At 40.9% G+C, this 24,385-nt stretch overlaps 1 protein-coding gene and 1 pseudogene across 2 annotated transcripts in view; one reads left to right on the top strand and one right to left on the bottom strand.

Moving 5' to 3' along the window:
• Nucleotides 1-1,414: 1,414 nt before the first annotated feature.
• LOC121441322 lies at nt 1,415-3,041 on the bottom strand (annotated as a pseudogene).
• A 2,025-nt stretch (nt 3,042-5,066) lies between these two features.
• LOC121441339 (acyl-coenzyme A thioesterase 9, mitochondrial-like) overlaps nt 5,067-24,385 on the top strand; it is a 41,908-nt gene continuing 22,589 nt past the window's right edge. The window contains exons 1-8 of one of the 2 annotated variants that reach the window (XM_041642470.1): nt 5,067-5,256; nt 10,972-11,069; nt 12,992-13,018; nt 13,886-13,931; nt 16,013-16,183; nt 16,450-16,487; nt 21,717-21,800; nt 22,141-22,244. In XM_041642470.1, the coding sequence (XP_041498404.1) occupies nt 5,237-5,256; nt 10,972-11,069; nt 12,992-13,018; nt 13,886-13,931; nt 16,013-16,183; nt 16,450-16,487; nt 21,717-21,800; nt 22,141-22,244 (588 nt within the window). In that variant the 5' untranslated portion in view covers nt 5,067-5,236. The remainder of the gene's footprint in view (nt 5,257-10,971; nt 11,070-12,991; nt 13,019-13,885; nt 13,932-16,012; nt 16,184-16,449; nt 16,488-21,716; nt 21,801-22,140; nt 22,245-24,385) is intronic. The other variant, XM_041642469.1, reaches the window with a different exon arrangement.

The raw sequence follows: 24,385 nt of genomic DNA, 5'->3' as shown, positions 1-24,385 counted from the left end.
GGTTGGGTTTTTATTGCTGTGATAAATCATAACCAACAGAGCTTATTAAATAACGTGTCTGATTAGGCTTATTGTTTTCAAGGGTAGAGTCCATGATATCAGAGTGAAGGCATGGTGGCAGGAACAGCTGAGAGCTCTCTTCTCATACCAGCAATCAGAAAGTAGAGAGCACATTAGGAATGACATGAGTCTTGATCCTCAAAACCTGCTCCCAGTGACAAACCTCCTCCAAAAAGCCACACCTCCTAATCCTTCCCAAACAATTCTGTCAATACGGTACCAAGTATTCAAACATAGGAACTTATGGAGGCTATTCTCTTCCAAACCACCACAGACTTTTCACATGTTTAGTAAATGCACAACCATTGAACTACATCATTCGGGTTTTTTTTTTCGTTTTTTTTTTTTTTTTTTTTTGGTTTTTCGAGACAGGGTTTCTCTGTAGCTTCGGTTTTGTTTTTTAAATCATGATCTGTGGTAGCAAATGGGAAAGAATCCTGTTAATCTGGTTGCTATTTAAAGAACAAGTTTGTTCACCAGCCATCTTTGCCAGAGAAGTGTAGCGCTCACTCGTCATCAAAGAAGCTTCTGTTTTCAACAGATAGCGACCATAATAGAAAACCACAACTGGTCAAAATATACAGAACAACTTATTGTGGAATTCCCATCCCCAGCAGATAACACAACTCCTGCACATTCCTCTTAAAAGAACAGAAAGAACCAGGAAGTTTGATGTGAGATTATATCTCCTAAAATGATAGGGAAGGTGCACCCACATACTATAATACTATGGCTGCCTAAAAAAATGAGAGCACTAATAGGCATGCTAATGTGGGAGGGGGAAATTTCAAGGGGCCCCATCTCTAGACAAAGAACTGAAGGCAACTAAGGAATGCTTAGAAAGGGTCTTTCCCAGGAATGAGCCCTTTAATTGGTCAGCTATAAAATCATACACATAAAAGCAACACTAAAGAAACTCAGCATGTTGTATTTATATATTTGTATGTAACAATAATAATCCAAATGAAGAGACTCTGAATTGCAGAGGGAACAAGAGGCATTAGAGGGGGGGAAGGGAGGGGGAAATGATGTAATTGATTATATTTTAATTAATATATATATATATATATGAAAAAATGCAAAGGCTGGGAAAATGGTTTAGAAGTTAATGTCATTGTGGTAGTTTGAATAAGAATATTCCCCCATAGGCTCATATATTTGAATCCATAGTTATCAGTGAGTGGCAAAATTTGAAGGGTTAGGAGGCATGATTGTGTGAATATGCATATCACTGTGGGTGGACTTTGAAGTCACAAAAGTCATGTTAGGCCTAGTCTCTTTGCCTATGGGGCAGGATGTAGAATTCTTTTTTTTTCTTTTACACAGGTATACATACAGTTTAGTTTATTAATGACTATTTTTGAAGCCAGCCATTTTGTTCAATACTTAAATAGCAAGCTATTTAGTATTAAAGCAGAAGGTACTGCCACAATGTGACAGAAATACAGCTCTATTCACAAACCCTTTACACAATTATATATTAAATGCTAGTTTTATTTAAGCAAGACACCCCTACTTGTTCTAAAATATAGGGTGGGTACCCCACTGGAAAAGCAAATGTGGAGAGTCGGATTGTTTTATTTCCAACTAGACCATCATTTACCACAGGAGAAGACTTGACCTGCAGGTTCTTCATTAAGGCATCCACATCTTCATCGTTTATCTCATACATTTCCACATAGCGCTGCCCCATGTACGTCCTGTGCTTTTCTAAGGCCTCCTTCTGCACGTTCTGCTAGGACTCCATCTCAATTAAGGCATCATCCCTCCTTTTCCCGTCTCTATTTAAGAGGAAATGAATTCCACTTTCACTGTTGCGGGTTCTGCAGTCTGAGAAAAAGTTAAGAACATCCTCCACAGTGTAGGACCAAGGCAGTCCCTGAGCTCGAATGAGATAAACATCACCCACCTCCTGTCCTAACTTTGGTGGGCTCAGTTTATACTCGGGTAGCGGTGGGAGGCCTTCCAGGTAGGTAGTTTTGGACTCCTGGCTATAACCCCGCGCCCCCTCGGCGACAGCCAGCCACAGCGGGAGCAGCGGAACGCGCAGGACCAAGTGGGAGGCGGCGGCCGCCGCGGCGGCGGAGGGTCAGCGGGCACGGGACCCGCCAGTCTCCTGCGGGCGCAAGCCCGAGCTGCAGGCTGCGCGTCTGCGAGGCAGCGGCCGCGGCGGCCCCGAGCAGCAGCAGCAGCAGTAACAGCAGCAGGCGGCAACGGCGGCTGCCAGAGATGCCCGACTGGAAGGTGCTGGCGGCCGAGTAGATGGGCACGCAAGCGGCGCCGGTGCTCCTGCAGCTGCTGCAATCCGCAGCCCGGGATGTAGAATTCTAAGCCACTTCTCCAGCACAATGTCTGCCTGCTTACTATCATGCTCTCTGCCTTGATGGTTGTTGGAACACAGTCCACGAATGAAGCTGCATGAGGAGAATTCTCATTGCTTGTGAGAAAGCTCCAAGAAAACAGGACAAGAGTCCTGTGACCTCAATTCTCCAAAGCTCAGGTTTGTCCTTGGAATGTGCTTTTGTGCTCCTTCCAGGGTCATGGTGTTGCCTTGGTCATGGTGTCTCTTTACAAAAATAGAATAGTAACTAAGGCAGGCAAAGGAGCCAAGTTCAGTTCCTAACATTCATATCTGTTGGCTCACAATGACTCACAACCGCCTATAACTCCACTTCTGGACTCCACAAGTACCCATTTGTCCTCTCGTGTGTGTGTGTGTGTGTGTGTGTGTGTGTGTGTGGTGTTTGTGTGTGTGTGCGCGCACACACAAACACCACACACACCTCCAGATACACACACATAATGAAAATCTTAAAATCTCTTCCTATAAATAAATAAAACTATGAGGATAATATATTTCATAAAGGCATTCAGACCTACTTCTGAGATGGGTCATTCACATAGTTCTTAATAGGAGCAATAGAAAAGTAACTAAGACAGTCTCCTAATTTATTCTGGATCCTTTCCACACTCTTTGGCATTAGGGTTCAAATACAGGACCTTATACGTGCTAGGCAATACTACCTCTGAGCTAACATCTCAGCAACACGACTGCCCTTTAGATTATTTTGAGACAGAGTCTCACTATTTTGTGGAGACTGGCTTTGAAACCATTACAAAGCCCAGACTAGCTCAGAACTTGTGATCCTTGCACCTCAGTCTCCAAGTAGCTGCTATTTCAGGCATGTTATCCTATGTCTGGTTTATGTTGATAATTTTGGATTCGCTATATAATTAATATGGGAAATAAGCTAATTTTAAAAACAGTTTCTTTAGCCTGTGAAATCATAATATAGTTTGAAAGCTGATGACATAGTCTCCCAGGAAAATGCTTTATTTAAACCAGATACCCAGAATCTATATGGCTCACCATCCCGAGGAAATATGATTATTAAAACGTTTTGGTTATAGTACATGACTGAACTATAACATGATCAGATTATGTTAATTAGTATTCTGCTTGTAGTAAAGACATTGCTAACATATCTGTAAGTCTATTGTTAGGTGTTTTGAAATTTTCATTACATGTGGGACACAAGTAACAATAAAGGAGAGTTGGCAGATGTAAGGTAAGGACAGGGATTTTCATCATTATACAGTTCTTACATGTTTCTTGTCTGGCTTTGTGACTACTTTGCCCCTTACAACAGCCACAAGAACAACAATGAGACATCAGGGTTGCTAAAACATTAAAAGAATTTTAAAAAAAAACATTTATTTTTATGTGTATGAGTCTTTGCTTGTGTGTATGTACTCATGTATGTGTACTATATGTGTGGCTTGGCATGTGCAGAGGCCAGAAGAGGCCATCAGATCCCCTGGGATGACTTTTAGCTGCATGTGGCTGCTGGGCATGGAACCCTGGTCCCCTGAAAGAACAGCAAGTATTCATAACTGCTGAGCCATTTTTCTAGCCTGATTTAAAAACCTGAGCTAGAGACACATATGAATGCTAGGTTGGCTGGCTTTAACATGACTTTCCTGACTTGAGAATTAAGTGAGCCAAGTATTGAGAGTTTTCCCTCTTTAAGTATCATCTGCAGTGGAGTTTATGGGGTTCATTTTGCAGGACTTCTTTTCTTTAAAAAAAAAAAAAGGTTTCCTAGGCTCACGAATGGTCACTTATGCAAACATCTATATTAGTAAATTGTGACTCAGCACCTGGCCATGGGTCTGGATGAGGGAATTCTTGTTAAGTAAATAAGACCTTCTCACAATCAACTCTTTTAGGAATGTGCCATAATGCCTAATATCTGAAATTTTTTTCTTTCTTTTTTTCTTCTCCTTTTTGATACTGGGGATTGAACTCGGGAACTCCAGCATGCTAGACCTGCACTCTGCCACTTAGATCCTTCAATCCATTTTTTTACTTTTCACTTTGAGATTGGATCTCAGTGAGCTCCAAAGGCTGTACTGGACCTTACTCTGTAATCAGGCAGATCTTGAATTTGTGATCGTCCAGCCTCACTCTCTTGGGTTTCCTGGATAACAGGCATGGACCTCCCTTGAAAAATTCTCTTCAACTTAATTTTCATCACTAAGAATTTTTAAACCAAAACTTCAAATAAAAACAACAACAGTATTTCTTCTGACCTAGACCAAGGCTTTAGCCAAGGCTGGCCTCTAATTGGTGGCCTCAGTCTTCCTATTGCTGGGAGAACAAATATGGTACCCATATTTTCGAAAGCTGCTCAGATGATGTTAAGGGCAAGAAGCACGGACTGGGAGTAAACCTCTAGGAATCGGGAACTAAAGAGTTCAACCAGGGCTGAGATGCTCCCAGCCACTATGTCCCTCTGCTGTGCTGAGCTGTGAGGAGCTGTTCCTTTACAACTGAGGGAAAAGTCCTGTCAGTTAGTATAGGACCCCACCTAGCTGATTGAATGGGAAGTTCCATTGAGCCTGTCTCCAGCTGCCCACCAATCAAACATCAGGACTTGACGTTCTCTACGTAGTAGTCCCGTCCCCGAGGAGCGTAGCCCCGCCCTTCCGACCGTGAGGTCCAACCCCTCCCGGGTCCTCTTGTGGCGTAGGCACCAAGCAAGAGTCGTTCCTGGGCGGGCGGTTGCTGGTATTTGGACTCCGGCTCACACTCAGGCTCTTCTGTCACGTTTTTGCTTCCGCCCAGGAGTGTGAGAGATTTGGTTGTCCACCCCTGGCGGGGCAGTGGAGTACCATGAAGCGGGCAGCGATGTGGTAGGTGGCAGGGCGTGGAAGGGCTTGGAGGAGCGCTGTCCTAGGGCGCCCACGCCTTCGATTGCCGGCGTGGGGCGGAAGAAGCAGTGGGCGGGACAGAAGCAAAGGATGTAGAAAGAGGCACCCAGGAGCCCGTACCCGGGCCCAGCGACCTAGCTTGGAAGAATGCGAGTCTGCCCTAGTGACTCTGGCACTTTAAAAAGGGAAGACTCAGGGTGTTCCCTTGAAATTCCTATCCCTTTGCTCACCATGGGTGTGGCTGGAACCTTGGGGTAGCCCCTTTTCTGAAAGCCAGTATTTTCAGTTCTGCCTTGCCAGCCCTTTTCTCTTTGAAAAATGTTCTGGAGGTTATGTGCTTGACACACTTGGAATCTGACTTAAGTATGTTATCACGTGTGCAAAGCATTCAGTTTCGGCTCGCATAAGCAGATTCATCTATTTTTAATTATTTTAGATTTCTTTTTATTATTTTCTGTCTATGAGTGTTTTCCTTGCATGAACGTCTTTGAACCACATACATGTCTGGTGCCTGAAGTGGTGAGCCTCCATGTGGGTGCTGGGAATCAAACCCAGGACTTTTTGCAACAGGTGCTCTTAACCACTGAGCCTACTCTCCAGCCACTTGTTTCTTTATTTTTGGGGCAGGGTTCCACTATGTAATCCTGGCTGGCCTAAAATTCGAGAGATCCCCCTCCAGTGCTGCGGTTAAGGGCATGTGTCAGCACTTCTAGTTCTTGTCTGTATATTTATTCATTGGTTTGAGAGAAACAGCCCAAGTAATATTAGCTGGCCTTGAACCCATGGCAGTCCTTCAGCTTTCAGCTTTTTTAGTGCTGGGATTTACAGATGTTCATTATCATGCCCAATTTAGAAGGTGACTCTGATAAGCGGCAAGGGTCTTGTAATGAAAGGGCTCTGTTGGACCACATGGGCAATGAGAATGCCTTTTGGTAGATGTAATCTTTCTAGTTGGCACAGTTAAGGACTGAAGTCTCTAGACTAAAGGGCATATCTGGCTGTCCCTATTCCACAACATGCAAATTTTTTCTGCTTGCCTGGTTTCCAAGAGAATGACACTTGCTCTGGTTTCAGAAGTCATCCTGCTGTTGGTGAACTCGACCTTGACTAATTTTCTAGGGGCCCTTGATCTGCCTTTACAGTTCCCAGGAACCTTACTATCAGGTGAACAAAGTGGGTCATCTCCCCACCCACCAGCACCTAAGCTTTGTCAAACTATTTGAAGACAGGCTGAAAGTCATTACAAGAAGGGCATGATTACCTTTGGACATAATGTGAAAGAAAGGCTTCTGTAAGCTTTTTGGCCTTGCCCTTGTGCCTTCTTCCACAGGACCTTTCCAAAGGGTTGTGAAATTTTATTTTCATGTGTATGAGTGTTTTGCTTGCATGTGTTCCATAAGCGTGCCTGATGCCAGTGGAGACCAAAAGAGGGCATCACATCCCCTGGAACTGGGGTTATAGATGGTTGTGAGCTACCACGTGAGTACTGCTAACCAAACCCAAATCTCTTATACAAGCAAGAAGTACTTTTTAATGGGCTAGAGAGTTGGTTCAGTGACTAAGGGTAGTGGCTACTCTTCCAGAGGACCCAGGTTCAAGGACTCTAGTTGCAGGAGATCTGACCCCCTCATTTGGCCTCTTCAGGCACAGCATGCATGTAGTGCACAGACATACATGCAGGCAGAACACCCATACACATAAAGATAAAATCTCAATTTTTTTAAAAAAGAGGTAGTGTTAATTATTGAGCTGTCTCTCCAGTCCCGACAACTCCTTTCTTGAGCCCTTCTAACCCAGTTTATAAGTTCTTCCTTGCACTCTATGTCATTGTCTTCCTTTCTTGTTAGTCCTGGTGAGCCTTGGCTTCTGTCAGTGTCTAGTCGAGAGGTAATCCCTACATAAGGACAAACTGTCTGAGGTGATCAGGTTTACTGTTTGCTTGTGGGGCTTTTTCCCAGGCATGCATGCATCATGCCACTTGATTTAATCTCCATATTGAGGTATTTTATCATGGTAATGGACATATGAATAACCTTGTCTGGGCTATTGTAGCTGAGGTACTGGATAGCAGCACAGGCCTTCAGTCATGCTAAGCAAGTCCTCTACCTCTGAGCTGACACCCCCAGGCTTGTCTATGATATGATAATACAGATATGATAATACACTGACAATTCTTTTTTTGCCATTTTTTTCCGTATTTGAAATCTAAGATGGAGCTAAGCCATTTCTTTTCAGAACTGCAGGTGATTCTAGCTCCCTAGGCAAGCCATGGAGAGGTTGAAATTCTCAGGCCTCTTTCATTAGAAAGGTTCAGTCCTGGGGTCCTGTGACCTGAGTATCCTAAAGGATCCATGATAGTTTCCTTGAAAAGCTAGGGGGTCATGTTGTGGCGCTCTTGTGGTTTTATCAGAGATGAGGAGGAGAGTAAAGCAATCTTGAGGGACTGAGAGACTGGCTATTATTAAGCAATTCTCCTACTCTTTTGCTTAACTGCTTCATCACCTACCAGTGGGGCTATCCTCTAAGCACAGCACTGTTAAGTGTGTTTTGTCGTACAACATCACAGAGTATACTTAACACAAACCCAGATGACCCAGGCCAGACCGAATGCTACAATTTACAGCACCCAGATTGTAAATCTATAGAGCAGTACTGTATTGAATGGTGTGGACAATTGTAACACAGTGGTAAGTTATTTCTATGTCTAAAACGGAAAAGATAGAGTATTAATGTGGCGTAGAAAATAAAAAGGGTGCACTCCCCTGCTGTTAATGGAGCTTATAGGACTAGAATTTGGTCCATGTGAGTCAGTTCAAAGCACAAATATATGGTACAGCTGTTTAAAAGCTATTCTTTTTTTCATATCAATGTCATATGATTCTTTTTTCATGTTTTTTTAAATTTTTTTCTGAGCAGGGTTTCTCTGTGTAACAGTCTTAACTGTCCTGGAACTTGCTTTGTAGACCAGGCTGGCCTTGAACTCCCAAAGATTCATCTGCTTCTGTCTTTCAAGTGCTGGGATTAAAGGTGTGCACCCCCACTGCCTGTTTTTTTTCAAGTTTTAAGATATACAGTTCAGGGACTAGAGAGATAGCTGTGTAGTTAAGAGCACTTGGGGACTCTTCCCGAGGACCTAAGTTTAAATCCCAGCACCCACGTCAGATAGTTCACAAATACCTGTAACTCCAACTCAGAAGAGTCATTCCCTTTGGCTGGACACCACCGGCACCCACATACAGCAACACTCATGTCCACATATCCACATACCCACACCCCCCCCCACACACACACACACCTTTACCTCTTGAATGTTGTGATTGTAGGCATGTGCCACCACCCTTAATTTTATATATGCTGGAAAGTGAACCCAGGGCTTCAAGCATGATAGGCAGTCACTCAGCCAACTCAGCTATATGCTCAATTCATACAGTTTTTTTTTTTTAGATTTCCTTAAAATATATATCCCATCTTTTAAGCTGCAAACAAACTTAGGACGTGAGACTCACTTTAAAAATATGTTGACCCAGGTGTTTTTCTGAATTGAGTTACCCCTGGGGTTTGAATTCAGGGCCATTTTGTCTTTTGGCGAATGGTAGCAATGGGAATGATTAGTTTTCCTATTTGTAGTGGGTTTTTCATGTTTGTCTGTGCATGTGAGTTGAGGTGTATGCACATGTATGTTTACAAGTGTTTTGGTTTGCATGCAGCATCAAGATGAGGCCATTGAGTATCCTGCTCTAAAACTGGCCTTATTCCCATGAGACAGGAGCTCTCACTGAGACTAGAGTTGATCATTTAGGCCAGCAAACTCTGGTGGCTTTCCTGTCTCTGGGGTTATAGGCACCCATGCATGATGGAGGAAGTTCATCTGTCTATGTGTTACTTTCATTGCTTAATAAAGAAACTGCCTTGGCCCTTTGATAGGACAGAAAATTAGGTAGGTGGAGTAGACAGAACAGAATGCTGGAAAGAAGGCAGTGAAGCAGTCACCATGATTCTCCGACCCCAGACGGATGTAGGCTAGAATCCTTCCCGGTAAGCCACCACCTCATGGTGCCACACAGATTATTAGAAATGGGTTAATCAAGATGTGAGAGTTAGCCAATAAGAGGCTGCAGATAACAGGCCAGGCAGTGTTTAAATGAATACAGTTTGTGTGTTGTTATTTCGGGTAAAGCTAGCCGGGAGCCAGGCCGCAGCCTCAGCCTGCCGCTCTTTTCACTACCTGCACCCACACCTGACTATGTGGTTGCTGATAGCTGAACAAAGTTATACTTTACCCACGGAGCTACCTTCCTAATCTCGCCAGTGTTTTCTATTTAAAAAATATTATTGTGTGTATGTGTGTATATCTGCATGATGTACATGTGTGTGCCATGGTGTGCAGGTGGAGGTCATAGGACAGTTTTGTGGAGTCAGTTCTTTCTGTTTACCTTTCTGTGAGCCCCGAGGATTGAACTAAAGTTGTGATTTTTGTCACCCTCCATCCCCTGTATGCTCTTTAAAACTAGGTATGTTCTATTGCAGAATCCTAGTTTATGAGATGACAGAATACAGGAATACATAACCTACTTCCATGGCTAATAGATTTGAACTTATATAAAAGTGTATACAATGATGAAAAATAGAAAATCTAAATCACATTGTAAGAAAATTCAAATTTTAAGGTTAAGATCAAGAAGACTAGAATATTAATCTGTGTAAAAAAGTACAGAAAAGGGAAAGGTTACTCTGTGAAACAAAATGCCAAGTGACTGACAGCCATACAGATGAGGACTAAAGAGGGCATAAAGACTGAAGGCCTCCAGTGGGCGCTTCTGTTTTAGTGAGCCAATAGGGATTGTGTCATAGCTAAATAAGATGACCAGGTGGCAAAGGGGTTAAAAATCTCCTGTGAGGAAGTATCCATATTCATATCTTGTTTTGCAGCTGAATTAGTTGGCTTGGTGAAAGGTCAAAGATTTATTCTAGCAGCACATTAATTGTCAAAACTTCATGTAAGCAGATTTTTATAAAGCAGATTTACTGAGTGACTTTCATTGAATGCTGTAACTCAGTAGCTTGCTCTAAGAAAAGGTAAACATGTAAATTTTTTGGCTAGTCATTATCATAACATTATGTAGTATAGGAATTTTCCAGTAACTTGAACTAGATGACGGTGTTTAGAATTCTTGATTCCTTCAGTAATGTTTCAGCTTTCACAGTATGTATGTGTGGGTGGGGTCTTACTATTTAGCCCTCACTGTCTTGGAACTCACTGTATAGAACAGGCTGGCCTTGAACTCACCTGGATCTGCCACCATACCAGGCTGCTATATGTTATTACTGATACGGTAGTATACGGTTTTCAATATTTGCAAAAGTGAGCTACCCATCAGCTTACCCAGCTCATTTTTGAGAAAATTGGTACGGTTCCTTTGGATACGTAGCTTTTATTTTCTTTCTTTAGGGTCCTAGGATTTTTTTCAACAAGTTTTGTAAGTACTTTGAGTGCAAAGTGATGACTCAAAGTTCAAAGATGATTAGTTTGTAATTGAGTTGATGTTACTTATTGAGGAAATGTGGTGTGCGAGTAAAGAACAAAGCATTTACTAAAGACAGTGTGTGGTTAGATACTCTGGAAGAGGTGACATCTTACAGATTCCTAGAGAAGCAGCTCTAGAAACTATTTTAAGTATGCTTTCTCTTGTTTTCCAGGCTTTGTACCTTGAACAGGGGGCTTCTTACTCATGGCAGAGGACTGAGTCAAAGATCCCAGTACACCAAAAATCATGGACCCTTACACATCAGTGAAGGCAAGCATGATTGTTTTTCCCTTTTGTGCCTATATGATGAAAAAACCCATTTTCCTTGGGAGGTGGTGCACAGAATGATAGCAGCAGTAATGAACCGTGCATGTTAAATAATTACACATATATGTGGGGGGGGGAGGACATTTGTACAAGAACACTTGTGCATACAGACGTGTCGGTTTTCTTTGGAGTTACATCTGGTTCTAAGCCACCTGATACAGGTGCTGAGAACTGAGTTCAGGTATTCCAGAGAAGAAGTAAATGCTCTTTTTTTTTCTAAGTTTTATCTTATTTTTTATTGCTTTTATTGAGCTCTACATTTTTCTCTGCTCCCCTCCCTTTCTCTCCCCTCCCCTTAAACCCTCTCCCATGCTCCCTATGCTTCCAATTTACTCAGGAGATCATCTTTTTCTACTTACCATGTAGATTAGATCGATGTAAGTCTCTCTTAGTATCCTCATTATTGTCTAAGTTCTCTGGGGTTGTGATTTGTGGCTGGTTTTCTTTGCTTTATGTTTAAAAACCACTTATGAATGAGTACATGTGATAATTGCCTTTCTGGGTCTGGGTTACCTCATTCAATATGTTTTCTAGATCCATCCATTTGCCCACAAAATTCAATATTTCCTTATTTTTTTTCTGCTGTGTAGTACTCCATTGTGTACCACATTTTCCTTATCCATTTTTTGGTCAAGGGGCATTTAGGTTGTTTTCAGGTTCTGGCTATGACAAACAATGCTACTATGAACATAGTTGAGCACATGTCCTTGTGGCACGATTAAGCATCCTTTGGATATATATCCAAAAGTGGTATTACTGGGTCTTGAGGAAGATTGTTTCCTAATTTTCTGAGAAATCACCACACTGACATCCAAAAGGGCTGTACCAGTTTGCACTCCCACCAGCAATGCAGGAGTGTTCCCTTTTCCCCACAACCTCTCCAACATAAGTTGTCATCAGTGTTTTTGATTTTGGCCTTAAGGAAATGCTCAACATCCTTAGCCATCAGAGATACACAAATCAAAACAACTCTGAGATTCCATCTTAGACCTGTAAGAATGGCCAAGAAGTACATGATTTTAACCACTGCATCACCTCTCTATCCTGGATACATGTTAAGTTTCAGCGTTTCATAAGTATCCCACGTATAAAATAATGAAGGTAGTTGCATAATAGCTTGATGTAGAAATCGGAGTCAGAATTTGATGTGTTCCTAGGAGCCTTGGGGACTGAGCAGTTTCTTCTATCCACTTCCTGTGTAGAGCTACAGAAGACTGGAACAGAGATATAGTCATGAAGAAGACATGAGCCTGCCATTTGTGTCAACCTTAAATGCTTATCTATAGTTTTGTTAGAGGGACATTGTTAATGTATTCTTAATTGCACTTACTAATATTATATGCAGACTATGGTATGTCTTAGGAACCAGAAATACTCATAAAAATTAAAATTGTCACCTCTTTAAGGGGTCTGAGTGAAAGAGAGAGAAAATATGAATATGTGTAAAATTGAAATTTCTTGGTTTTCAGCATCTACCGATCTTTACAGTGACCAAACTAGTGAGAACTATTTTATGTCAGTGAGCATCAGGAATCTGTACTGTTTGGGCTATTTTGTATACATTATTTTTGGGGGGAGGAAATTCAGAAATAAGAATAATTTACTAATGGTGATGTTTTACAGTTCTTTATGGTTTCACCATAATTAATGTGTTCACTGAGTATGTGACATATATATAACAGTATGATAGGAAATCCACCACTTTCAGGAGACTACATGTTATTCTTACCATAATTTGGTTTTGATCATTACCGGAATATATATTTTGAAATGGTAGAAAAAACAGATTATTTGAAATATTGTATGTTTATTTTCTAATTTCAAATTAATAGTGATAATTTAATTATTTTCCCCTTTCCATATAGCATGTTCAGCTATCCATGTGAATCATGGTGTGTGGTAATTAGTATTGATTTTTCCCCTCAGCGCTTATGTTTTGTTTTAAGCTAATTCACTCTTGCATAATGGGCACTAAGTAAAATTAAATCACACTCTTTGCTTTACCTTGATTTAAGTCTTTGCTTTTTTTTGGCTTAAGCTGCTTTAATTAGGATGGTATAGATATGTAAGTAATCAATTGCAATAAAACTCAGTTTTAGATATTAGTATTAGTTGTTGAACTAAGTTATTTTCTCTAATACTGCCTATAAGAAGATAGGTGGAGATTCTGTTTCTAAATATCTTTGTTCCCAGACTGGGAAGGTAGCTCAATTGGTAAAGTATTTGCCTGCAGGCATGTGAACCTGAGACTGATCTGTAGTCCCAACACCGAGGATATGAAATGATATGGGTATTTGCGGCTCACAGGCTGGGTAGCCTAGCCTAGCCTAGCAAGCTCCAGGTCCTGATAAATCCTGTCTCAAAAAACAAAGTGGCTCACACCTGAATAGTGTGTTCTCTGGCTTATACATGTGTGTATACATGTACAAAAGATTTCCATCTTAAAGGGACTCATCTTTTTTTATCAAAAGGCTTTATCAGCCCTTTTGGATGAAAATTTTATGATTTATGTAAATGAACCTCAGTAATTGACAAAAAAGTATGTTTATTTGCACTAAGGAGACGGTATAGTTGTTTCCCATTTTCAGAGATCAGAAGCCTGATCCCTCCCCTGAGCTGTTATAGCAATGAATGGGAATTCAGGAATCTTGATACCTTTTGAGTGCATGAGCAGCTTTGCTTAGTTCCTGAGCATTTTGCCCTAACCCATTTTTCCTATTGCCTTGTTTCATGGGGTAATGGCTTTATTTTTGTTTCAGTTCGGGATAAGTTACGGGAGATAGTAGGAATATCCACAAACTGGAGGTAAGCACTTTGGTTGTTTTATGCCCCAGGCATCATGCTAAGTAATATTTAGGCTCAGTTGCTGGACCTCTTCTATGGATGGGGAGACCTATGTGGAGGTGGGGCTTTCCCATTGGGACAAAAACAACAACTTCTTAATGTTTTAATCAGTTGATGCATCATCACCATGAAAAGCGGGATTTATCTATATTGCATATTTTCTTTTTTTTCTTTTTTTATATTGCGCATTTTCAAAACTGTTTAGGTATATTCACTGATTCTCAGAAGAAAACTTGTAATGTTCTTATGGTATATTTTTCTATTCCATTTTTTAACACAGTGAAACTGAAACTCACAGTTAAGACGTGCGACTTGAACTCAAGTCTTCTCGTTTTACTGTTTCATGTAACTTGACTCCCTTATTCAAAGGCTTGGGAGAGTTCTGTGGTTTGGGCTATAGGTAGCACGGATCTTGGCCCAAGCTGAGGACACCCTTGCTGAGAAGCCATAGAAGGCCAGACTATGGTGGTGTACCATCTGTGGGATCCAGGCTCAATCTGGGAGGTTGGGAAAAGGCTTAGATGAGGTCACCAAGCCAGTCCCCAGAAGGAGCTTGTGGATATGATGCTTCCTGGTGGAAGTCTAGAGGTCGGTTGTCATGCAGAATTGAGTGGTCAGACTAGGCCAGGGCATTGCCTCTGAGACCTAGGCATGATCCAGGAGGTTACAGAAGAACAAACGTCAGGTTGTTGGGGTTACATACTAGGCTAGAGTCTGGAGGAGAACTTCTGACACCTGGGTATGGAGTAGAGTGGTGAAGGTGGGGCAAAGGGACCCATGTGTGGATTCAGGGAGGGGCATGTCTGGCTAGAAGTCTAGAGATTTCTTGGGGTGCAAGAAGAGGTAACCAGACTAGGATTAAAATTTTTAAAACAACGTTAAGATTCAAAAATGTTTTAAAAGTTACATCTGATATCTGATGATTTTTGAGTTTTCCCCATCCAGAGTAAATTGACAGCTTACACCTGTTTTTCCCCATGAATTTGACTTTTACAGGGCTAGCCTGTTTGATTTGAAAGTATTGCACATTCTCCATTTTTCTGGTACCATTTAACTTGTTTCTCTGACTTTAATATTTTTTTGTGAACTAAACTAATAATAGTTTATCATTTAAATTTGGAAGGACTTCTTACATGTTGCTGCTGGTGTTTACATAACATTTTTGTTTCCTATTGCTTTCTCTGTTGTCTTCTGCTTTACTCTTCTTTTTTCTCTGCCTTTTAAAAATGTTTTCTTCCTTTGTAACCCTTTATTCCACTTTGCATACCTCCTTTGGATATCATTCACTTATCTCGTTTGTCTCTCTTCTGAGATTGAAGGGATGGGAGGGGAGGGAGAGAGTCAGGTGAGTGAGGAAGAGGAGAGTGAAGATGAACATGACAGGACGTAGAATATGAGTGTCAGCACCCAGTCTCTTGCCTTTCTCTGCTCTCATGCTTAGTATTGAACTCAGGACTTTGCTAGGCAAGTGTTCTACCACTAAGCTGTGGTGCTAGTATGAATAAACCTTTTAAAAGATTTATTTATTTTCATGTGTAAGGCTGATTTGCCAGCATTTATGTATGTGCATCGTGTGTGTAGTACCTGAGGAGGCCAGAAGTTGACATCACATCCTCCGGAACTGGAGTTACAGATGGCTGTGCATACTGGGAACTGAATCTGAGTCCTTACCCAAGCAGCCAGTGTTCTGAACCACTGAATCGTATCTCCAGCTCCTGAATAAACTTTTTTTGATCAGATGAATATGTGGTTCATTTAGGTGTGTCTATATCACTAAGTATGCACTTCTTATGTATATACCTAATGACAGCTAATTTGTTTGGGAGAGCATGAGACTTATATCCACAAGCATAAAAATGTCATCAGAAATGTTGTTTTACCAAATGCTTCGTGGGAAGGGAAAGAACGAATTGAAGATCAAGTAGGCCTTGATCCCTCCTTTCTTCCATTTATTTTGTCTGACTGACCTGTTTGAGGGAATGGATACTGGAATTGTGGGACAGTACTGATCTTGTTTTGTGAAGCCTACCTTTCCTTCTCAGAGACCATGTGAAAGCAATGGAGGAGAGGAAGTTACTTCATAACCTGTTGGCTAAATCACAGAAAGCTCTACCACCGAGGAAAATGAAGGACAGTTTCATCGAAGTTCTCCTACCTTTGGGTACTGATCCTGAGCTGCGAGATAAATATCTGACTGTTCAAAACACAGTAAGGTAACGCTGTATTATTTTCATTATTGTCAAAAATGTTACCATTTTTTCCTTTTAAAATAACAACTGTGAGATCTAATTCATAATCCTTACAGTCCATTTATTTGAAGTGTGTGTATGACTGTAGGTTCAGTACAGTGAAAGACTTGTGTTAAGTATCACTACAGTCAATCTTAGGGCTCTTTCTTTATCCCAAAGGACATTATGAAAATTTAAAGGGAAGTCATTGTGATTTTCATTTAATTCACATTTTGGCTTTATTTCAACAGATTCGGCCGGATTCTTGAGGACCTTGACAGCTTAGGAGGTACTGGTACTTGTCTTCCTAAGAACAGTTACAGGTAGACAGCGAATCCCAGTTAGAAAGAGCCATTTTATTCGCAGACAGAAAAGGTTTTTCATTGTCATACTGTTTTTCTTATGAATATGGATTTCCATATGACAGAGTTACCATCCAAATGAGCCTTCTTTATGATTTTTTAGTTTTAAATTTTAGTTTGAATGCAGGGGATTGAACCCAGGGCCTCAAGCATGCTAAGCATGCACTCTAGATGCAGTTTTATCTGGAATGCCAGGGAACACTATTATCTAAGCATGGCATGGCCATTGCACTCTTAAATTTTCAGTAGGTTATTGCCTGTACAAGACCTGTATGAGATTGGGCCCTTTGGCAATCCATCATAGGGGAGTAAACTACTTAGGAGGCCCCACCTCTCCCGGAAGCTCTATGTTCAGTTAACTGTTATTAGGTATGAAGGGCTTATGAAGCCCCACTCCTCCCTGAGGATCTATAGACAGTTAGTGGTTTCTTAAGTGGTGTAGTCACAGGCAAATTGAGCTATGATCCTGTAAATAATCCCTCACTTATGCCCATTTGTGCACCCCAACTAAACTCAATGGGTCACTAAAACTTTTTAAGAGAAATTTTTTTTTTTTGTTTTTTTGGGGGTAAGGGTGTTTAGAGACAGGATTTCTCTGTGTAAAAGCCCTGGCTATCCAGGAACTCACTTTGTAGACCAAGCTGTCCTGGAACTCACAGAGATCCACCTGCTTCTGCCTCCCAAGTACTGGGAATAAAGTTGTACACCACTACCACCCAGCATTTAAAAAGTATTTAAAGACAAGTTACAGATACCATGTAAAGAAGCATTTTCCATGTATCATGTGTTGGAAATTAAATTGCAGACCACCATATATTTTAGGGTACATTTCCTATGAAGTGGGACATCTCTTATATAACCAAATTGCTACTATCGTGATCAGAAACTTAATACTTTTTAATCCTCAGGGCTAGTCAGTATTCACTAGTGGTCATTTATTAAAGAAAGGCACACTTTCTATGCATGGATTGCATTTGGTAGTTGTGTTAGAAATAGACACCCAACCTTTTCTTGGTTTTTGTAAGCTTAGTCCTTTGGAAGTGTGCGGGCTGCTTTTCTTGTAGATTCTTATAGACAAGCCCTCTCTTTCTTCTTGTCTGATGTGTTCTCATGATTAGTGTCAGGATTTGTATCTTCCGCAGGAACGCCATGGGAGGGATGTTTTGTTCTTACTGTGGCTCATCAAATGATACTTAGCTTTTTATTTCTCCAGTTTCTGATAAGGTAAACTTTCACATAGTGAATGTGATATCTGACATGTTTTCTGTAAAATTACTCCTTTCCCCTTTGTAGCAAATTAGCATCATTGTAAGGACACTTTGAGACCTTGTAATTATCCCATTCCTTGCCAGACTTTCAGTTATTATTATTATCTTTTTCCTCTTCATAATGTTTCAGTACTGGAAATTGAGCTGAGGGCCTTGAACATGGCAGATAAGTGTTCCACCACTGACCTACATTCTTAGTCCCACTAGTTACTGTTAAATTTTCAAACATCATCTTGCTGTATAGGATGGCCTAGAACTTGCTATGTAGCCCAGGCTGGCCTCGCTTTATAAAACTGAGCCATCTCCATGGCTCCCTGGATTTAAAAAATGTGTCCTCCATCATTCTATGAGCACTTTTAACTTTCTGACCAGTAAGATATTCTAGATTCATCTTAGCCTTTCTCTGGCCCAGGCAGCCAGTTAGCCAAGTCTCGGAGGGATTGTAGTTCTTTTTACTGGAGAATGGCATTTAGAAGCCAAAGTCTATATGCTGGGAGTAGTTGTGGCTACTGGTTGTCACGATCCTGGATATGTATGTCCATGTATCCATTTACATTTGTTTACTTATTGATCTATGTATATGAAGACTATGCTTTTAAACTGGTACCTTCAACTTTTGTTTAGCAGTCTATGGTTTGCATTTCAATATTTATAATTCCCTTTTCCAGTTAGCCCCATTGTCTTTAATATATTTACTAATGTGACCAGCTTCCTGCCTGTAACCCATTTACCAGGGCCACTACCCAAATCCTCATTGTCACATCCCTTGTACTCTGGCACCCTAAAAAATAGGTCCCTCTTCATTGTTTTAGGTCTGCAACACACTTACCATACTTTTGTCACCTCCCCTCTACAAGAATACCCTGCTCATTCCACTCATTCCTCCATGTTGCCCTTCTCACTCCCTCCTAATGACTTTTAGATTGAACTGTTGGGAAGGGACTTAAAGACTCTCAAGTCGCTTACAAACAGAAGCCCACTTACATATAGCTGCCCTTCTTCTCTACATTATTTAGAAATTCTTAGTGGTCTTTAAAAATTATACACATTTATATTTGCATATCTTACTTTGGTTTTCTTAGCTGTCCTTATATACACAAACACCTTTGCCATTGCCCTTAGTTTTCTTTTTTAAATTTTTAAATTTATTTGTGTGTGCGTGAATAGGACAGCTTATGGGAGTTGTTTCTACCTTTCTACCATGCAGATTTTGGGGATTGACCTGAGGTCGTTCGGCTTAGCAGCAAGTACCTTTAGTGGCTGAGCTCTCTTGTTGACCCTACCCTTGTATTCTCTCTCGTGACCTCTTGTTGATGGCCAATCCCTTCCACCTATTCTCTTAATATTTTTAATTCCTTCTTTAGGGAACTTGCCATACCATTTAAGCCATTTTCTTTGTATCCCAAGCCATTTCCCAACTTTACTTTCCCCACATTTTATAAACACCAAGATTCTCCATCTCAAAATGAAAAGCAGATAAACCCCCTTCCCTTATAAACACTCTCAATTTTCCCCTTCCCTTCATTGCTGATTTCTGGAAAGAATTAGAAAAGTCCATTTGTTTCGCTGTTCCTTACCGTGAACTATTGATTACTTGCCTGGCTGCTATAGCCTGGTTTCACCTCTTCTGCGCCTTTGCCAGTGTTTTTGCCACACTCACCCTTGTCTCCTTCACTGCACAGTCTACTAAGTTCTTCCCTCAGCTTCCCTGAACTCTCTTGTGATTTGTGATATTGTTCCCCTCATTCTTGGTCTCTGTTACTTCTTGACTCTTTGGCATCTCTTTTCCAGTCCCCTTCATAGGTTCCTCTTTCTCTGTTGATCCATTAAATGTTGACTGTCCCAGAGTGTTTATCTTCTGCATTTTTGAAGGCTACCTTTGTACATTCTGTATAAATAATCTCATCTATTTTCAGCCCTTCAGTTGCTATGAATATGGTAAATACCTGTAAAACTACATTTCTTGGGCTCCTCTGAGTTCCAGGTTGTCTTCCTGTCTACTGGATATCTTCCCTTTAATGTACTTTTTAGACTTCTCAAATTCAAAATCTTCAGCTGGGAGGTATAGCTCAGTGGCAGAGTGCTAGCTAAGCATGGTGGGAGTCAATTCCTAGCTCTGAATAAACAAGCAAACAACATTTCAATACAATTGGCCCATTGTGTTCTATCTAATGGAACACTCATCTAAGCTAGAAACTTGCATTTAGTCAAGTCTTGTCAGATCTACTTTTTTCTTATTTCTTGAAATTTTTTTTTATTTCCTATTCTACTCCTATGACACAGGTCACATGCAAGATTTCTGGGAACCGGACAGGCTTTTAAGTGGGGTTTCTTGCCTGTAACATTGCATGCCCCAGTGTATCCTTTAAAAGATGTGTGGATGGAAGAATTAACTGTCATTCAGCAAGTATTTATTCAGCAGACTTTGACCTGAGGATGAATGGGACACATTTGAGTACATCTTGGTGGGAAAGCAGGGACATCAACCAATGTGTAACTGCAGTACAAATTTAAATGACTTCATATTCATAAGGCGCATGGATCCATACTTGGGAAATATATAATGTATGTTAAGATACAGAAGGTGTACACAGGATTCTAGGGCAGTGTGGGAGTCAGGAGTGTGGTTGGGAAAGAGGGATAACTAAGGAAAACAGCTTCGTGACTGCGGAAGAATCAGGAGGAAAGCATGTAGCTGAGGCCTTGTGCTTAGTTCCTCTCTTCTGGGGATGTTTGCTTGATACTGTCAGCTTGTCCTAGGTCTTGCTCTCATTTAGCACTGTTTCCTCAGGGTGGTGACAAGCTACTTGGCAGCTCTGAGCTTTGGAATTTTGTAAGTGAGGGAATAGTCCGATTAAAGGATCTCCAGATTGATTCAGTTTATAAGTCTTTGCTGCCAGATATAGTAGAGTGGTTTGTAATCCCTAGCACCTAAAAGACTTGAAGCAGGGGCTGGAGAGATGGCTCCGTAGTTAAGAGCACTAGCTGCTCTTACAGAGAAGCCAGGTTTCATTTCCAACAGCTACATGGCAGGTCACACTCTCTCTATGTAACTCTAGTTCCAGGGAATCCAGTGCTCTATTTGGACCTTGTGCTGGCTAGTTTTATGTCACTCTGACACAAACTAGATTCATCAGAGAGGAGGGAGCCTCAATTGAGAAAATGCTTCCATAAGATATTGCTGTAAGCAAGCCTATGGGGAGGTTGTAGTTAGTGATTGGTGAGGGAGGGCCCAGTTTATTGTGGGTGGTGCCACTCCTGGGCTGGTTGTCTTGAGTTCTTTAGAAAAGCACTCTGAGCAAGCCATGAAGAACAAGCCAGTAATTAGCACTCCTCTGTGGCCTTTGCATCAGCTCCTGCCTTCAGGTTCCTGCTCTGTTTGAATTCTTGTCCTGACTTCCTTCAGTGATTAACAGTAATTGGAAGCATTAGGCAAATATGCCCTTTCCTCCCAAAGTTACTTTTAGCCATGGTGTTTTATCACAGCAATAGTAACACCAACTAGGACAGACCTCTACAGGTTCCTGCACAAATGCAACACTAATACATATATGCAAACACACACACATAAAAAAGAGGGAAAAATGTCTTTCTAAGCCTGGAGGTTCACATCTGCAGTTCTTGTATGTAGGAGAATAAGGTAGAATAATCACCACATGTTTGGGACCAGCCTGGGATGTATAGTGAGTTCCCAATCAGCCTGGGCAACAGAGTGAGACCTTGTCTCAGTAAACTAAAAGAAAAGAGTCTTTAGTTCTAGAGTAAGATCATTACTTGAGTAGTACTGGATTTTATTGAAAATAAGACCTTTTGTGAATTTAAGGGAGAGAATTGTAAATGGAAGAAATAATTTTGCTTTTCTATTATACTCGTCTGGTTTTCCTACAGTTCTTGTTTGCTACATGCACAACAGAAATCATTCCGCTATGATGTCTCCTTTATCAATAGTGACAGCCCTAGTGGACAAGATTGGTAAGCAAGATCAGATTCTATGCATACTTATAATTTTCAGTAATTATGAAGTATTATTGGGATTGGGGGGAAATGGTTTCTTTTAAAGGGGATTTTAATGTATATATGAAACTATCTAGAATATAACATGATATTTATATAATTAAGTGGAAGAGTTTAATTACGGTTTTTATAGTCCTTGTATGGTCTCAGATTTTTAGATTTATTATGTATGTCAAAAATTATTGTAGTTTTGAAGATAAATATAATACAACTTGTCAGCTTTTCAGATGTTATTGTTCACTTATAGTACTGACTTTTCTTATATAGTTTGGATGGCTCTTAACTTTCTATTTTGCAGATATGTGTAAACAGAGCTTAAGTCCTGAACAGGACATTAAGTTCACTGGCCACGTTAGCTGGGTTGGAAAGACATCCATGGAAGTGAAGATGAAAATGTTCCAGGTATGTATGTGCATGAAGAGCCCTCACTGTTGAAATATAATCAGCTAACTCACTTGAAGAAAAGCTGTGTATGTTCATGGATAAGTATGCAACCCTTAGCTTCAAAAATAATTAACAGTTCAAAGGAGGGATAGTATCTTCCTTTTGCTACTTGCTTTTAATATATATTATTTTGTAAGCATATACAGCTGTACATTAAGGTACTTGTTTCTGATTTTGCCCTGGAGGGTTTCACAAAAGTCTGAGTTGAACTAGATGTGAATTGGACTGACTACTGTATTACTTTTGGGGGGCTGCTGTACCATAAAGTCCCACAAACTGGTGGCTTAAAAATATCAGCAATTTATTGTTTGAATTTGGAGGCTTTGATTCCCAAATCAAGCTGTCAGCAGGGTCATATTTTGTCTTAAACCTGCAGGAGATTATCTTTGCTTACCTCTTCTTCGTAGCAGGAGGCGTTTCTGCTTTTGTCATTGTATCTTAGTTACTGCAGTGCAACACCACGACCAAAAAGTAAGTCATGGAGGAAAGGGTATATCTGGCTTACAAATCTATATTGCTGTTCATCAATGAAAGCAGTCAGGACAGGAACTCAAACAGGGCTGGAACCTGGAGGCAGGAGCTGATACAGAGGCCATGGAAGAATGCTACTTCTTGGTTTGTTTCCCCGGCTTTCTTAGCCTGCTTTCTTATAGCACCCAGGACCTCCAGTCCAGGGATGGCATCATCCACAGTGGGCAAGGCCCCACCCTATTGATCACTAATTGAGGAAATGCCTTACAACTGGATCTCATGGAGGCATTTTCTCAACAGAGGCTTCTCTCTGATGACTCTAGCTTGTGTCAAATTGACATGCAAAACCAGCCAGTACACACTGTGTGGTTTTTGTCTGTCTATATTTCCATGTCTTTTCTCTAATATCTTAATCATATTGGATTGAAGGCCCACTCTGCTCCAATCTGAACTCATTGTTTTTGTTCTGTTTTTGAGATTGGGTTTCATATAACCCAGGCTGGCCTTGAATTGGTCCTCAAGAGTGCATGAGTGAGTATCCGATAGAGGACTAGTTGGTGGTGGCTTTGTCATCAGCACAACTGATGAGGCAACCTTACAGAAGCAGTGGGAGGCTTTACTGTTGTTCTGGGGTTTTAGTTTTCTGAGACAAGTTTATGTCCTGTAGTCTACACTAGCTTCAAATTCCTGATCCTCCTGCCTCCACCTCTCATAGGCATGTGTCTCATGCCTGGCTTTATTTATTTACTTACTTACTTATTTATTTATTGTTTTGAGACACAGCCTCACTCTGTAGCACAGGTTGTCCTGCAACTCATAGCAATCCTCCTGCCTCAGCCTAGCAAATGCTAGGGTTACATGCATGAGTTGCTATTCCTGGTTTTCATTTTATCTAATTATGCCTGTAATGTCCCCATTTTCAAATTATTCCCACCTATAGATCTGGAGGTTACGCCTTCATCATACCTTTGGGGGATGAAAGACACACTTCAATTCTTTTCTTTGTGTGGTACTGGGGACCAAACTCATATCCTTTCATGTTCTAGGCAAGTGCTTTACACCTGAGTTACATACCTAGACCTCAATTGTTAATAATCATTTGGGTGCAGTTAAAAGAGCTCCTCTTATGAACAGAATTCAGAGAATAGTCAGTGCAGAGACCGAATAACTTAGAGTATGCCCAGCATTCCACTGTAGACAACATAAGCATTGATTTACTGTGGTAATCAGTAGACTTATTCAGATGCATTATTTTTCTGCTATAGAATTCTAAAGCATTTTTACCTCGTGGTAAAAATCAACTTTCAGATTTGAGAAAAGTATGAAGCTTGCAATGTATAGTAATTGTCCAGAAATTGAAAATTTATTCTTTGATAATTTTAAGCATGCATATAAGGCATTTTAGCATATGTACCCCATTACCCTCCTTTTGGTCCCCTTTAAGTCCCACTGAACCACTTCTTCCCTTCTTTACAACTAGGACCCTTAATACTTTTATGTCATTTTTTGTGACCCACGACGTTTAATTAAGGTTGCTTGCTTGAGCATGGGTAGGGGATTATTTATTGAAATAGTGGCCACACTACTGAAGAAAATGACTCCTTCCCCACATGGCTGATAGGGGAGAG

Source organism: Microtus oregoni, unplaced genomic scaffold, assembly GCF_018167655.1.
Source record: "Microtus oregoni isolate MIOR12 unplaced genomic scaffold, Mior012 000074F_ref0000038, whole genome shotgun sequence".
NCBI lineage: Eukaryota > Metazoa > Chordata > Mammalia > Rodentia > Cricetidae > Microtus > Microtus oregoni.
Note: the sequence above shows the minus strand (reverse complement) of the source record. Positions and strands in the feature narration are given on the sequence as shown.